The sequence below is a fragment of the Globicephala melas genome, chromosome 16 (assembly GCF_963455315.2).
Source record: "Globicephala melas chromosome 16, mGloMel1.2, whole genome shotgun sequence".
NCBI lineage: Eukaryota > Metazoa > Chordata > Mammalia > Artiodactyla > Delphinidae > Globicephala > Globicephala melas.
The window spans coordinates 40,903,221-40,920,002 of record NC_083329.1 but is presented as its reverse complement, the minus strand read 5'-3'; the positions used below and the strand labels follow the sequence as shown (position 1 = coordinate 40,920,002).

The 16,782-nt window shown below is 32.2% G+C and overlaps 1 protein-coding gene across 1 annotated transcript in view; it reads left to right on the top strand.

Annotated features, from left to right (window-relative positions):
• The window catches only part of PCDH15 (protocadherin related 15), an 807,822-nt gene that overhangs the window by 513,122 nt on the left and 277,918 nt on the right, over positions 1-16,782 (top strand). Inside the window, exons 12-13 of the mRNA XM_060286024.1 lie at positions 5,721-5,855; positions 7,621-7,770. Coding sequence (XP_060142007.1) covers positions 5,721-5,855; positions 7,621-7,770 — 285 coding nt within the window. The remainder of the gene's footprint in view (positions 1-5,720; positions 5,856-7,620; positions 7,771-16,782) is intronic.

Genomic DNA, 16,782 nt, shown 5'->3' with positions numbered 1-16,782 from the left:
CTAGAATGATTTATTCAAAGCTCAAATCTTACTATATCACACTTCTACCTAGTATACTCTCATGACTTGCTGCAGAAGAAATTTCAAGCCTATGTGCATGGTTTTCTGCTACTTGATACCTGAACATTTCTGCAGCCTCATTTTCTGAAAATTTCTGCTTCACCTATTACATTTAGCAACTACTTGTGGTTTCATGCGTTATACCAAACTACTGCTTATCTAATTACCTTTGTTTGTTACATTTTCTTTTTTGAAATCTTTCATTTTCCATTACATGAACTGGCTTGAAGAACATGCTCAGTGTTTGGAATTCAGCTCAGGCACACCCTCATTTAAGAATCTTTTCTAAATTATGCATTCTCTCAGTTGAGTTGCATGTCTCTTTTTGGTGAATTTCTCTAAAGTTATATTTACATCATTGTGTGTGTCTTTCTCCCTCATTGAATTTAAATCGAGGATAGGTCCTAGATCTTAATAACTTTTGTATCATGAAGATCTAATACAGTTCCCAGAACTTAGTATGTTCTAGTAATTGTTTAATAAACTAATAAGTTCAGACACAAGTAAAGGAATGAGAATATCTGGCATATGTATCAACAGTTCTAATGGTATTGAATTAACTGTTTCACAATATGGCCCATTCCATGGTGGGACAACTAACTACTAGAAAGCTTTTCATCACATTGAGTTGAAACGAGCATTCTTGTAACTCAACCATTATTCTTTATATCTTCCATTTGCCAGTATACAGAATAAATCTTTAGATTAGTCATTGATGTGTTTGAAGATGAATTTATGTCCTTCTGAATCATATTTTTTTTCCAGGCCAAGTGCTCTTCACTTCTCAAAAGTAAAATATGTTCATTGCTAGGTTATTTTAGGATCTGTGTTAACAAAAGAAAATTTCAAGGCCCTTTTAGTTTGCAGGCAAGAATTTTACTACATGGTAAATTCTAGTAGTTTTTGAATGTCAGAATTAGTGAAATTAATCAGCTTAAGGGTACAGGATTTAAGATTAAGGGCAAAGACACATCACCTCATACAGGTATTACCAATAGAAACAGAGATAAAGCATCAGGCATGAAAGAGAAGTAGTCATTCCAGGAGTTGGTTTTCTTGAGCACAGCTAAGCCACAGGGCAGATGCCAAGAAGGGGACAGACTTGGATCTGTTTATCCAAAAATGAAGTTGTTTTCTTCCTTCAATTCAGTAGAAAGTAAGGCGAAGTTTTAGGAACTAGTAGCAGAGATCGGTGATTTGTGGTGTTATTAGCAGTTTAGATTTTGAGTCAGAAGGAATATTAAGGGTCACAGTAAACTGAAAAAGAAAGTAGACAAAAATATTTGTACTAATGTTCCTTCCTATAGATGTCAATATATATTTATGCATGCATATGTAATATATATATGAATCATATTTATAATTTTTTTCAACCATTCTTACTTCAGTTTCATAATAGTCCAGAATATACATAGAGCAGGTAATGCAAAAGAGGCATGTCTGAAACCACCAGGTTTTCAGCGGCAGAACCACTAAAAGTTGCTTATTGAATTCTAGTTATAAAAAAATAACGGGGAATAATAATCAACAGGTTATGCATTTGGCTTGCAGAGAGGCAATGATCCACTTATAATTCCAAGTCAGTTTGCATCCCTATATAGTGTTTTGTTTCAAAATAAAGGTATCCTTGAAATTTAATACAGTACACTTATAAAGGTATAATGTACTTATATGCTTTATAAATATTGTTATACTATCATATATATGTTATGATGTTTCAAAATACTAAGAAAAAATACACCTTCGAAAAAGTTGTTAGTTTAAATAAACTGGAAAAGGTTTTTGTTTGTTTGTTTTGTGGTTCATTGTTTTTTTTCTAGTGTACATTTGTATGCCATATATATATTTGTGGTCATTTATATTTACATTTTTTAATTTAATGTTTAATTTGCATATAGGTTCCACCTGGTGGAGTTCCTGTAGGTACTAGGTGTTAATTTTGTGTTTGCTCTTTTGTTAATTGCTGTGGTTCATTTTCTTGTTCTTTTTCCTTTCTACAAAAAAAAAAAAAAGGCAATTACTTCATTATCACTTATAAAGACCTAAAACTATTAAAATATATATGTAATTTAAATTTATTACATCATATTATTGGTTATAGTAGTATGAAATTGTGGAGAATCCAAACTGCATGTGAACTTAAACAAAGATTATTTAATTATTAATTTTTTTAGCCCATGGAGCATTAATAATTCATTATTGCATTCTTTTAGAAAAATTCTAATCTTAGAGTCGAACCCTTTTAAACAAGGTACTTCAGAGAACTACTGTCAACTAATTCAAATTGGCAGATGAGATTAAATTTTTTGTTATTTTCTTGTTATGCTTTGTAATTTATATGTATGCGCATAAGTATGCATATGTATGTGCACATATACATTTCTGTGTTGTATGTGCATATATATGAGGATGCATATAATCTTGTGTGTGTATGTATGTGTGATGTCATCTTTTGAGTCTCATTGGAAACCCATAGTTGGTTTTAAATCCAATAGACTGTCATGTTTGAACATATTTATTCTATATGATGAGATTTTAAAATTTTACATTCATATGTTTACCTTTGTGTTTGTATATGTGTTTACTTTTGCATTCACTTTATTTGTGCTGTGAATAAATATCAGAGTTTGTTTTATACTCCCAGAAAATAATAAACAAATTAACAAAGTAATATATTGTGCTTTTGGTATATGCTGAATGTATACTTTAGAGTAAAATAATATTTCTTTATGTTGGGGAAAAAGATTGTTATATTAATCAGCCTTCTGTGTATATTTTGATTTAGAAAACTAATATTTAATTTAAATAAATTTATTTAAATTAAATAAATAAATTTATAGACACAAGGACTACATAAAATATACTGTCCCTATCAGAATAATAAGCCAGAGCATTATCTTCCATTTACACTCATAGTACACCACACCTGAAACTAGTATTATCCTTACAAATGAATCTAAGGTATTAAACTTTGAGTGATAACCGGCTGAACATTTCCAAATCTGCCTTCTTAAATTCTTATACTTAAATACCCAGACATTTACCAATAGCATCTATGCATGCTATATACATATATAAATTTTAGAAGGTTATTATTTTAAAGATTAATAAACTTCAAAAGTTATATTTTAATCAGAAATTAACTGTGCAAAGCAGATTGGAATAAGCTGTAAGATGCCATGTACAATACTAACATTATGCGTTCTGTTATTTTTTTTACATAAAACAGCCTGCAGTTCTGGGAAATGTTATTTTAGTTCCTAGCTAGTTTTTATAAAAGGACTTGAAATGGAGACAATTAAATTATCAAAAGGACTTTAGTGTTTCTGGTTATCAAATATGAGAGAGCCTGTTTATGAAGTCCTGGTGTGTATATCATCTTCGAATGGGAGTTGCTTGGCAATGGAAATCTTGTCGCTTTCATAAATTTGTGAAATAGTGTGGTTTGTGATACAATCATACCACAGTCACATATACATACATTGGTTTACAACCCAACATTCATTACAGTATTGCACTATCTCAGTACCTGACATTAAAAAAATGCTTAAAACGTGGTGAGTATATGAATGAATATATCTAACAAATTTACTAACAGAAGCTACAGTTGAAAGGAAGAAGAGAAATTGAGAGAGGATTAGTCATAAAGGAAGTAGAGAATGACTGAAGGATTTGAACAAAAGGAAAGAAGTAAATATTTGGCAAGCAAATCACATAGCAAAACTTGCTCAGCTTGGATTACTCGTAGTGTAATATGAGGAAAAGAAGCTGTGTTTGTTGGCACCATTGTTGGTACGTTCAGAGAACAGAAAAAAATATATGAATTTAAAAGCCTAGTGACTTGACTTTGATAGGTAAAATCAAGGGTAAACACTAAAAAGGCAGACACTCATATTTATTTAGTTTTTTTAAATTAATTGAAACTGTATGCTAACATTTGTGATCATTTAAAAATAATAATTGAATTAGATTACAATTGGCTCTAAAGTATAACAAAAGAAGAATCCCAAAAATGTGGTTTAAAAATATGTTTTAATGTGTATTTTATAAATTACTTTTTAAAAGAATTTAACTTTTTATTAACTAACCTATTTGATTAACCAAAATACCCCACTTCCTAGCCATGCTGAGAAACTGGGGTCATGGCACTGAAATGAAAACAGCTGAATGCCCATTGGAAAATATCAGTGAGAAGCCTCTTGATTTTTTTACAACTCTTAACAACTTTGATTATTTTATAAGTGGACCAACAGATATTATTATCTATAGTATTAATTTTTTTAGTGTTCCGAGATAAATGTAGCACATTGACCTTGTATCAAAATCATGGGCAAGGAAGCTGCCATGATATAGCTAAATATTATCTCCTAATAAGATACTGCAAATACAGAACTTGTGTCAGGTTCAAATGAAACCATTCATTCCAAGGTTATTTGAAGTATACACATATTGAAACTTTAGGGAGATGTAAAGTATCTTGTGGATCAAATCATGCCAACCTTTTAATATAGTAGCGTGCATTTCAACTTTCTCACTTCTACATAGAAATTTTTAAAATATGAGTTCTAATTTTTTTTTTCTTTTTAATCGACAATGTGTTTAACAATTCCTGGCTCTCTACTCCGCCCTCAGCCTTTGATATCAGACTTAGAAATCTGTGATATTAAATCACATTTCACACCATAATATTTTAAAAGTTGCCATAATCTGTAAAACACCTTACCTCGCTGTATCATCCCTGTATCTGTTTTTTCACAGCCTTCCTGGTAGTCCACTCTCTCTCAACATTCCCATTTTATTTGCTGCACCTTCCTTGCTATTCCACTATGCAGATGCCAATCCAAGCCTACCCATTTTATGTCTTTGTTCTTTCTCTGAATTGTAGAGATTAATACCTTGTCTTTCAGAGATGGCAATAAGATTGTGAAGGATTTCCAAGGCCTAGTTAATTACCTGTGTTTTGAACTTTTGCAGTCACTTCCTTTTTATGTATATATCATTTTTTTCTAAACCCTTTTTTCAGACACGTGTCAATTCATATATTTTGAATCTAATCATCTGAAATATTTTAATTAAAATAAATATTACGTTTCCCCTTGGAGAATCTTTACATTAAAATAAGAAAGAGCAAGCACATTATTTATAGGTAATGAATTATATACATAACCAATTTTATTTCTATTTTACATTAAACATGAGAACAGGTTAATAATATGCATGTGTGCAGTTTATTACTACAAATGAATTAATTGTAAAATTCTACAGCTAAAATTCTTGCCTCCAATTTCCTTTTCCTGTATTTATTTCTTATTTCTCGAGTCCAATGAAGTTCTGGAAAATATTGATATTAAATAATCAATAAGAATATATTCAAATGGACTGTTTTCTGTCTTCTTCTTCTTCCTATTTTTCCTTTTATTCACATTAATTATACTAGTACTTATTTAAGTATTTTATTTTCCACAAAGTGAGTAATTGTCTGTGGATAGTTTTGTGCAATTATGAGTAAATTTCTAGTTAACTCTTTCTTTTCTTTAGAAATTCTTAATACAGTTATATATTTTTGTAATAAATTTGAAAAATTAATTTCCAGGTAATGAACTAATAAATGCATTGTTTATTAACATTATAAATAATGGCACTTTTTTTTTTTTTTAAAGACGAAAGACCCAGAGCTTCACCTTTTTCTGAATGATTATACTTCAGTCTTCACTATCACGCAGACTGGAATCACTCGCTACCTCACCTTACTTCAACCAGTGGACAGGGAAGAACAGCAAACTTACATCTTTTCGGTAAAGAGATTTCATATATATGTATATAAATATACATATATATGTATGCAAGAGAAAGAGGTGTCTGTTTAAAACTGAAAAGGTCAATGATTTGAAAGGAAAATGCAATATTTTCAAGTAATAACAGAATATAAATAATAAAAAATTCTTCACATGTATTTCTCTTTTTTCTGTTTGTAAGTTTGTGTAGTTTATTACCATTCTTTCCAACAGAAGAAAGACAAATTTTGAAATGAAAACAAGAAAATGGGAATCTCACTCTTCACCATACACTCATGATTGACTTAAATTGAGATATTATAAAGTAGAATCAACAAAATAAAAAAATTATTTTCTAACATTTATTTATTTATTTATTGTTATTGCATTTTTAACTTTGTCATAGGGTTAGGCCAGTGGTTCTCACTGGGGATGATTCCTGCACCCACCACCCTCCCCATCCTGCCCTTCCCCAGGACCTGTTTGCAATTTCTGGAAAGAATTTTGAATGTTACTCTTATGAAGAGGTGCTATTGGCATCTGGTGGGTAGACACTGAAGATGCTGATAAACCTTTTATAATACACAGGACAGCCTCCCACAACAAGAATTTGTAGGTTAGGTTAGTGAAGAGAGAGAGAGAGAGAGAAAAGTTGACAGCTGAATAGAGGTAAAAAGGAAGTTCTATTCATTATCCAAATTTCTGAGCTAGATTTTATTCAAATATAGGGGGAACATGAGCTGATAGAAAAGGGTAGGTAATGGAATTTATATAAGGAGGATTTTTGTCGGGAAAAGCTTACACAGCAAACTCAGAGCTTTCAGAAAACCTAAAGTCCCCAGTTAAAACTTAGATACAGAGTGGATTTCAAAAGTCATTCAGAACGAGGATGGTAGTGTTATAGCACTGATTTTTTGGTGAGACCTTCTTTAAAAGTTAATAATGTGGGCTTCCCTGGTGGCGCAGTGGTTGAGAGTCTGCCTGCCAACGCAGGGGACACGGGTTCGAGCCCTGGTCTGGGAAGATCCCACATGCCGCGGAGCGACTAAGCCCGTGCGCCACAACTACTGAGCCTGCGCGTCTGGAGCCTGTGCTCCACAATGGGAGAGGCCGCGACAGTGAGAGGCCCGCGCACCGTGATGAAGAGTGGCCCCCACTCGCTGCAACTGGAGAAAGCCCTCGCACAGAAACGAAGGCCCAAAATAGCCAAAAATAAATAAATAAATTAATTAATTAATTTAAAAAAAAAGTTAATAATGTAATTAAGATATCACTCTTAACGAATGCCAACGGGTCCTTTAAAAGTTGTGATTTTTGTGACTTATTAGAAAATGATATTACATGTTTAGGGCACCTATTTTCTTGACTGATGTAAGCATGTTGGCTGTAAAAACAACTGTTGCATTGTAAACAAAACATGTAAAAATGGAGAATATTTTACTATTAATTTTTTAAAGGTTAAATAGTAGTTAACTCCTAAAAATTAGCAGTGTCATTGGCCATTTCAAGCCTCTAAGACATTTTACCTATCAGCTTCTTTAAAACGTGCTTGCATTCAATACATTAAAAACAAAACAGACTCCTCCGTAATTGCTTCTTAGCACATTAAAACACTTTGATTATATGTACTATTATAGTTTTATTACTTCCTTTTATCAGCAAACATTTTAGCACCCTTTTAAAACTGTAAATTACATATGAGAAACTTCTTAAATTGTAGGAGGTAATTCTGTAGTGCTTATGTTTGCACGAATACTCTATTAAATGTATTTTTCTATCCCCAAAGATAACGGCATTTGATGGTGTTCAAGAAAGTGAACCAGTTACCGTCAATATTCGGGTGATGGATGCAAACGATAACACTCCAACCTTCCCTGAAATATCCTATGATGTCTTTGTTTATACAGATATGAACCCTGGGGACAGTGTCATACAGGTGAGAATATTTGAAGCAATTATTTCCTTGGGCATTATACAAAGCATTGGTGAAGACATTGCTGAAGAAATGAAAGTGAATTTCAGACTTATTGTATGGCATAATTTAGCTTAAAAAGCTTTAAATTTATGTTTACTTTTTGAATGAAAGTATATCTACATGGACTTTAAAGTAGAATTAACTAGATGTACACATAGCTGTTTGACCTTTTATACTTGATTTTTAAAATGTATTGAACATATTTAATTAATGAATATATTTAATATACTGAAGTTTCAAGCATTAAACATGTAGCTTAAAACTTCAAATTATTTTGAACTCTTGTAGAAATTGGTTAAATTTCCTTTGCAGATAAATACAAAGGACTGTATTAATAAATTGCTGGGTAATACTATTAGACATTGATTACCTGGACATGAAATAGAATCATTACAATGGGAAAAATTAAGATTAGATAGTAGATTGTATCTTTGAAAACACAGAAATCTGGCAAAATCTTTATCCTTGATTTATTTTATTTTTATCATTAGCTATACTTATTACATTTAAATAAATTGCAAGTTATCTCACAATCTTTTTTGTGTTCTGTATATAAACCATAAAGAAGTAATAATATTCTTCCTTGAGGATTTTTAGAAATCTGGTTGATTCTAGTACTTTCCAAACTGGCTGTACATCAAAATTATCTAGGGAGTGGTTGAGAAATACAGATGAGAAAGATTCACTTCAGCTTTCCTGGATCTGAAGCTCTATAAGTAATACTTAAGTAATCAATATAAAAAACAAACCCAAAAGGTTTAAGTTGCCCAGTCATGTAAAGACCACTGATCTATATTTTCCTCTACATCTGAGAGTCAGATTTAATAATTTGAAATTACTCTCAAGCCAGGAAGGTCATGATTCTTTATACCTTTTAGAGTATTAGAAAGGCTCCTAATTATTACTAAAGTTTATATATAATATATATTATATAACATAAAATATATAATAATATAGAATATAATCTAATATATAATAGTACAGTATATAGTGAATACTAATAAATAAATTTGTATACCTATATATTTTAGTATTAGATAAATAGTTCAGAGCAGTAAAAAAGCATTCCAAATGCCTCAGCAGTGTACTTAAGTCTTTATGTTATGGTTGCTCTTCTCTCCAGCTTCATCTTTGGCCCTCTATTTCTATATGTATGTTTCAGTCCTACTGAACTATCATTTCCAGTTACCTGAATGTGCCTTGCTCTTTCCCATTTTCTCTAATTATCTCCTTTACCTTGATCTCTTTCCCTTCTATTTATAGCTTGATTACTTTCTCCTATTCTTTAGACTTTTTACTTTGTGAGGAAGCATTCCTTGGTAGTTTTCAGTAGATAATTCCTAGTAATTCTTCTTCCTTAATAGTTCCTGTTCTTGCAACCCACCAATAACAGTAGTTTCTAGCCAAGATATTATGATACAGTGGTGTGTCCTCATCAGTGTGAAATGTGTGGAAGAAATAGTTAACAATATGTCTCATGGCTTCTGTATACTATTTTCTGTTAACCAAGAACACTTCTTATCTGATCTTTTACAAGGCTAATTCACTCTCATCATTCAGGACCCAGCTCAAAATATCATCTCCTCAGAGAAAACTTTCCTAACAGCTTAGTGTCAATAGCCTCCCAGCATACACACATACATATACACACCCCGTCACACATTCTTATTCTGTAACTTTCTCTCATCACTTTCATAACCAATATGACCAACTAAAATTATCTTCTTTTCTTCTTGTCCCCACCCCGAACTAAAAACTCCATCAGTGGCCATCTGTCTTGTTTGCTACTCTAATACCAGCACATGCCAGACATACTAGCCATGCAGTAAATATTTGTTCAAAGGATGAATTATTGCCTATTTTGCATGATATAATTGTTAATATAAATTAGAGATAATTCAGTGCTACCCCTATTTTATTTATTGGATTAAGATGTGCTTTCTTCAGTGATGTAGGAAGGGGTAACATTATAGACTGAGTGCTGAAAATTCACCTAAAAATGCATCCATGTGAATGTCCTCTTCCATGTATGTGGGTAGTGGGGAAAAGGTTTCAAACAGCCACAGTACATTTTATTCATATCTTGGTTATGGCACTTGTCATATTGATGAAATCCACCTTTTTTACCCATTTGTCTTGAGGGCACAACTATAATTTGTTTCTGTATCCATAGCCTGTGTATCCATAGTGCCTGGCATATAGTAGATGCCTAAACTAGTAGATGCTTAATAAATGTTTATTTGAGGATGAAAGAAAGAAAGATCTGTAAACAAGTAGATCTGAATGAATGGGGAGGAATAAGTGTATTGGTCTTTATTTCTAGTGAATTGATGGACCTAGAGATCTACATTTATCTTTACTGAAGCACTCTTTCATAGGGAGTAAAATTATGGTTTATACAGATAAAGGAATGAAAATTATTGTCATGTTCTTATTTAATTAGATCTGATTCTCATCTCTATAATAACATAATTGGAAATAAAAGTAAGTTTATACAGAAAACGCCCCAGCAGGGAACTGGAAAGTGTAACTAAGAAAACGATAGCAGTTATGTGGTGGAACCGTATCTCAAAAATGTTTGCCTTGGGGGATCAAAAGCTTATTTCTGGCATTTGCAGTCTACAAGAGTTAATTTCCCTTATGTATCTCTTTATAAAACACTTTTTGCCTTGCCTTTAAAGAGTCATATTTTATATATTTCCCTTTGAAAATCTATTTGAACATAGATTGTTTTTGTCTATGTGCCTCTAATTTCTTAACTTATTTAAATGCCAAGAAATGAAGCCTTTTTAATTAGTATTTTTAATGTTATTCTGGTATGTGGTAAAAGAGTGGTGTGGCTATAAAGCATCCTCCAAGGGCCTAGAAATAAAAGGAAATAGATTTCCCAGTGAGACAAAAAATGTAAAACAGAGCAAAATAATTCAGAACCGTGATCTGCAACTGCATTTTAAGGGTCATAAAATGGGTTCTTATGCTCCATTCATCACTAAACCGTTCAATAACCTGCCTTTCCTCACTAACTCCACAGAAGATCAACTGGTTTCCTCTTTGGTTAGTAATCTGTTGTCAACAGGAGTGAAAGTGTTAGAAACAAAGGAGACAATGAGCACTCTCCAGCAAAGAGAGCCTTGGAAAACAGATTTTAAGTATTATAATCAGATCATTTTCAGTGTAGACATGAGACTATCTTGGCCTGATGTAAGTACATAAGTATTTGAGTCTACTGTCTTCTTATTATGAGGTAGCTCTCCTTGTCCACAAGCGTGGATCAGTTGGTCATAAAAATGTGAGTACTACCCAGGTTCTTGTTAAAAGTTCTCAGTTATAAACTAGCCTTCTGACTTTATTATGCTTGCTTATTGTAAAAAGGAACAGGGTGATTCTGACATGTATGGTTCATGAAATACACTTATGGGAGCACTGCCATAAAACAGCAGCTGCATCTTTCACAACTGAAAATTAAGTGTAATCAGGTTATGAGCACATCTTGTGTTAAGAGAGAAATTACTGGCATGAGTGAGTATGATTCTTCAGTTCATGCAGTGTATTTTTTGCTGCACAAAAGACAATTTTGTAGGCCATCAATGAAATCTTCCAGGTTCACTCTAAATGATATCCCACTCTGTTGTCTTAAGGTCTCATTCACACATTGCTAGTTTTCTTGAAAAACCAATTGCTCTATATTGGAGATATAGATTTTTATATATAATTATATAATATTAATATTTTAAAGATGCAGATTTTACGATTTGTAGTTAGCTATCCTGTCTGTACTCCAAAGATGCTATTCCTAGACTTTTACAATTCTCTTAAATCAATGGTTCTTCGTCCTGAGTATTAGAGTTCTACCTGAGAAACTTTAAAAAATATTGATGCCTGGACTACACCCTGAAATATTTTTATTTAAATGATATGGTAACACATAGTAGAGTCACTTGGAGAGATTTTATTTAATAAAACAAAGAAGCTCTAATATGTAGCTAATTTTGAGAAAAACTGCCTTAAACCTTAACAATATTTTTGTACCCTCTGAAAAATGGAATCTTAATTTATTAAGATGGAGTCCCTCATGGAGTGGCGTCCTTTGATTGTCACCCGCACCTCTTCCCATATTTCTTGTTTTTCAGTTCTTACTTTCTTTTTTCATGTTTCTTACTCCTCTTCACTGCTTTAAAGTCCACCCCTTCCCCTCACCTTCACTTGTGCTCACTAGTTATTCCATTCTTTCAATTTTATTTTACTACAATAATCTCTTCCTCTCTATTGATTCTTTCCCTTTGGCCTATAAGCATTTTTAAATCCTCCTATGCCGTGGTCTAAACACTCTTCCCAGATAAGATTTCATGCTACTATCTAACTCTGATATTCCAACTCTGATGTATTTAAGCATTTGGATTGATAAATCTAGATAGTTTATTATTTTATTCTGTATTTATGCATAATTAATACATAGTTATGAATCTGGCCTTCGCTCACATCATACTACTAAAATCATATAAAATCATAATTCTAATGAGTCAAACACAGAAGTAAATATTTCTCCATACTTAATCTATGTAAAACTCTCAAATTTACCCTTTTATGGAAAACCTCCCTGGTTCTCATCCTAGCTGTCTGGTGGCTGAGGGACTTCTTGCTGGCTTCTTGTTCAATTCCCAATCTTTCAATATTAACATTTTCCAAAAATCAATATATAAATTTCCTCTCTTTCATCTGTTCCCAAGTTTTCAATCATCACTTTTATGTGTACTCATGTCACCCAAAGTTAAATGTCCTGTGATGACCTGAGCATCAAGCTGTTGGACATGGCAAGGTGGATATTTGACAGGCAGCTAAAACAGGACATACTCTAAGGTAAATTGACTAATACATTATCTTTCTTCTGATACAGAAACACAGACACATACACACCCACAGACACCCACAGACACACCCACACACCCACACACCCACCCACCCACCCACACACACACACACACACACACAGAGACTCAAACATACATAACCTGTCTTCTTTGGAGGAAATTATATTTTGAAGAGCCCAATTGATCTTGGATTACCCTGGCTTCAGGCCAGCAACTATAGTCATGTTTCTTTTCTCCCTCCTTCACCTGCATACATCCCAGTGATGGTCTGATTGTCCGGTTTCTGAAAATGCTGTTTCAAAATGTACCTGTCTGTCATCATTTCCTTTTCCATGCCCATGCACTGCCATAAGTTAGGCTGCTACAGTTGACTCTGACAACTGTATTTTTGCAGGTTCCCCACCTCACTGCTACAAATGATTATTCTGAAACACAGACACAAGTCAAAATAGGTCCTTATCCTACTGAAGGAAGAGTCTAATCTCCACACCATGTAGTCAAGGACAGCTATGTAATACTTCAAGTATTTTTGTTTCATCTCATGCTACATCTCTCCATGTAACCAACTTTGAGATTATATAGAGGGTTTGTTCAGCATAGAATATCCTTCCTGTTCTATGCCTATTGATATCTCTCTCAGGTTTTAAAATTTAATCCAAATTGTACCTTTTTTCATTCTTTTACACACAGTTCAAATATTATTTTTTAAATAAAGTCTTTATTTTCATAGCAAGTCAGAATTCATTGTTCTTTCCATCATACTCCCACATATCTAGGTGGCAGTTCTATCTCCCATACATTTTACTGTGCCTTGCATTAAAGTTAGCTTTTACATCTCTGCCTAACCTACTGAACCATAAATTCCTTTTAGTGATCTCTAACCACCAGTGGTCAGCACAATGATTTCCACATAGTAGGGATTCACCAAATATCCATTGAATTTATTCCCTCAATTAATTTGCTCTCAATTAGTTTAGAAAGAGTCTCATTCTAGAAATGCGTTCTATTTGGCTTAAGAATTCTCTCTGCCACACACACAAGTGTTATCTCCCATAGCCCTTTCCAAAAGAGTCTCTAACTTTTTAGCCTCAGCCAGGCTATCCCTTTACTGCTCTTAATATGGAAAAAAACATTACATTGAAAACGTTCCTGATTACTAATGCTGTGTCACAAGTCATTGAATATTAGAGCTAGAAATTACTATGAAAATATTCCTTGTTCACAGACTGATTTTATAAAGAATTTGAGCTAGTACATTGATAAAAAATTGGTCCAAATTCACAAAGTTTGTAAGTGGCAAAGTTGATGTTAAATCCAATTTAAAGATAATAGTATCTGTTACCAACATTTTAAATCAAGTATACTCCAATAAAAATTTTTTAAAAATACAAAAACCATTTTTTAAATAAGGATAATAGTATCTGGAACCAGACTAACCAGTTGTGTCCCTTTCTGTCACTTTGTACCCTATGTAACCTTGCACAAATAGCTTATCCTTCTGTACTTCAGTGTTCTACTCTTTAAAATGTTGCTGCTAATAGTACCAGCTGTATTAAATTGGTTATATGAACTACTTCCATATGTGCATTGTAAATGATTAATCTTGTATAAAGTCATCCAGTTATTATTAATATCAATTCATTCTCATGAATTATATAAAGCATTTATGATAATTAATATCCTTTACTGCCTTATCTGTGTATATCTCTATGTGCCCTGTATATTATTTAGTACCCTGTGGAGGACATATAAACATTACATATAGAATTATATGTTAAAATTATTTTTATAATTTCCAATATTATAAACAAAATTAGGATAAGTCTATGTAGTATTTTAATGACTTTGACAATTTATTGTATGTCAAATAATGATATTGTTCTCTGTGGTAAGTATACGTGTGTATGTATATGTGTGTTTGTGATATCATGATTAAAGTTTGAGGGTATATTTATTTAAGGTCTTAGTGGGGTTTAGTATTTTAAGCAAATACCAGATAAAGATTTGTTGAGCAAACCTTTCAAAATTGTAAATATACTCTTACATTTGTACATAATTTTGTCTTATATTAAAACAATTTAACTTTACTAAAGATCATACAGTTTCTTACCTAAACCCATTTGCATTAGAATCAAAACTTATAACCAAAATAATGACTCTTAAAATATATAGTTTACTCACTCGTGTTGCAGACTTTAATTATATTGAAGTTTTATTATATTAAATATATTTTGTTGAAATGGCTGATACTCATTAAATTCTGAATACAAGTCCCTTATCAGCTATATGATTTGCAAATATTTTCTATTTTTGTGTATCATGCTGTTACTGTCACATCTAAGAAACTTTTGCCAACAAGAGTTCACGAAGATTTTCTCCTATATCACCTACTATGAGTTTTATAGTTTTAGCTTTTACATTTTACATTTAGATGATCCATTTTTAATTAATATTGCATATGCTATGAGATAAAGGTCTCTGTTCATTAAAAAAAATCTTTTGCATATAAATATCTCAGCAGGTTTTATTCAAAAAACTATCTTTTCCCCATAAATTACCTTGGTATTTTGTTGTAAGTCAGTTAGCTATAAATGTAAGAGGTTACTTCTGGACTTCTGTTAATCTGTATGTCTAGCTAATGTCGAAACTACATCTTGATTGCTGTGGGTAGATAGTGTGTTTTCAAATTGATAGTGTAATTCCTTCTTCATTGTTTTTCTTTTCTAAAATGGTGGCTATTCTAGGTCCCTTGTATTTCCATATAATTTGAGGATTAACTTGACAATTTCCACCAAAAAGCCTGATAGAATTTTGATAGGGGTTACACTGAATCTATAAATCAAATAAATTTAAAGAATTTCCATCTTAAAATATTGAGTCTTTATATCCATGAACATGGACTGTCTTTCCACATACTTTTAAATTTCTCTCAATAATGTTGTAGATTTTTATTTTGAATGTGCTAGTTTTAATTCATGTTGATTCCTGTAAGCATTTGACTGTCTGCAGTATTTCTCCCAGAATGTTTTCAAGAAATGGATGTCATTTGGCTGATGTCTGCTTAGTGACTCCAGGCTGCTTAATTTATTGGACAGAGGTAGTATTTTATTTTAAAGATAACATGATTAGTGGGGAAAATTATACAGCTAAATATTATATATTTTATTTTTCATACATGTTTGAAGTGCAAATCTGTGGATATTCCATTTGTAGGACCAAGTCAACATGCGCATCCTAACACTGTATGCTACAAGAACTCTTCTGATGATGGAAGTTTGATTAAAATGCACTGGAAGATGAAAAAAAATTAAAGCATTTTTATTTACGGGGCAGATTTTCCCATTAAATTAGGAACGGGCTTTATATACCTATAATCTCATAGACCACTGATCACAAGATCATTGAGTTGTTATTGAATTAAATCCCCACCATAGTTTAGTTTCAGGGTTTTTCACAAGATGTTACCATTTTCAGGGTATTCTGAGTCAGTGTCTCAGCTCTTTTCTAATCTTGGACCACCAATAATTCCTTTAAAATATTTTTGTTTACATGTATAGGAACTCAATTAAATGGATTCTTGACCCACTCTTTTATTACTTAGTGTTGAAAGTCTGAAAATTTGTATAAAGCTATTTGAGTAACAAACATAGAATTCATTATTTGGCTTATTTGTTAAACTTCCTACTTGCTAATGATTTATTTGGCACTAGTTGTATTCCCTGAATATATTATCTTATCTGTGGTTGGCTGACTCTGCAGTTTTGGGGTTGTTTCTATCACCTGTGCTTTGCAGTACTGTTTGGTATTTACAGCACCTCCCAGACAGGTGTCTTTTTCAATTTAATTATCATCCAGCTTTCTCCTTTCCAGTATCATTTATGAAAATGTTAAATAAGACCAACCGTAATACCTATATCCCTTAAGCACATTTCTCAACACTTCTTCTTAACTTGATGCATTGCCATTTATCACTAAATTCCTTTAGCCGATTTCAGTCCCAGGAAGAATGTTAATATTGAATCCAGTTTGAGCTAAATTTTAATCAGGATTTCCTGAGACATTGTGTTAAGTGATTTACTATAATCAAAATTGATTTCTCCTCTGC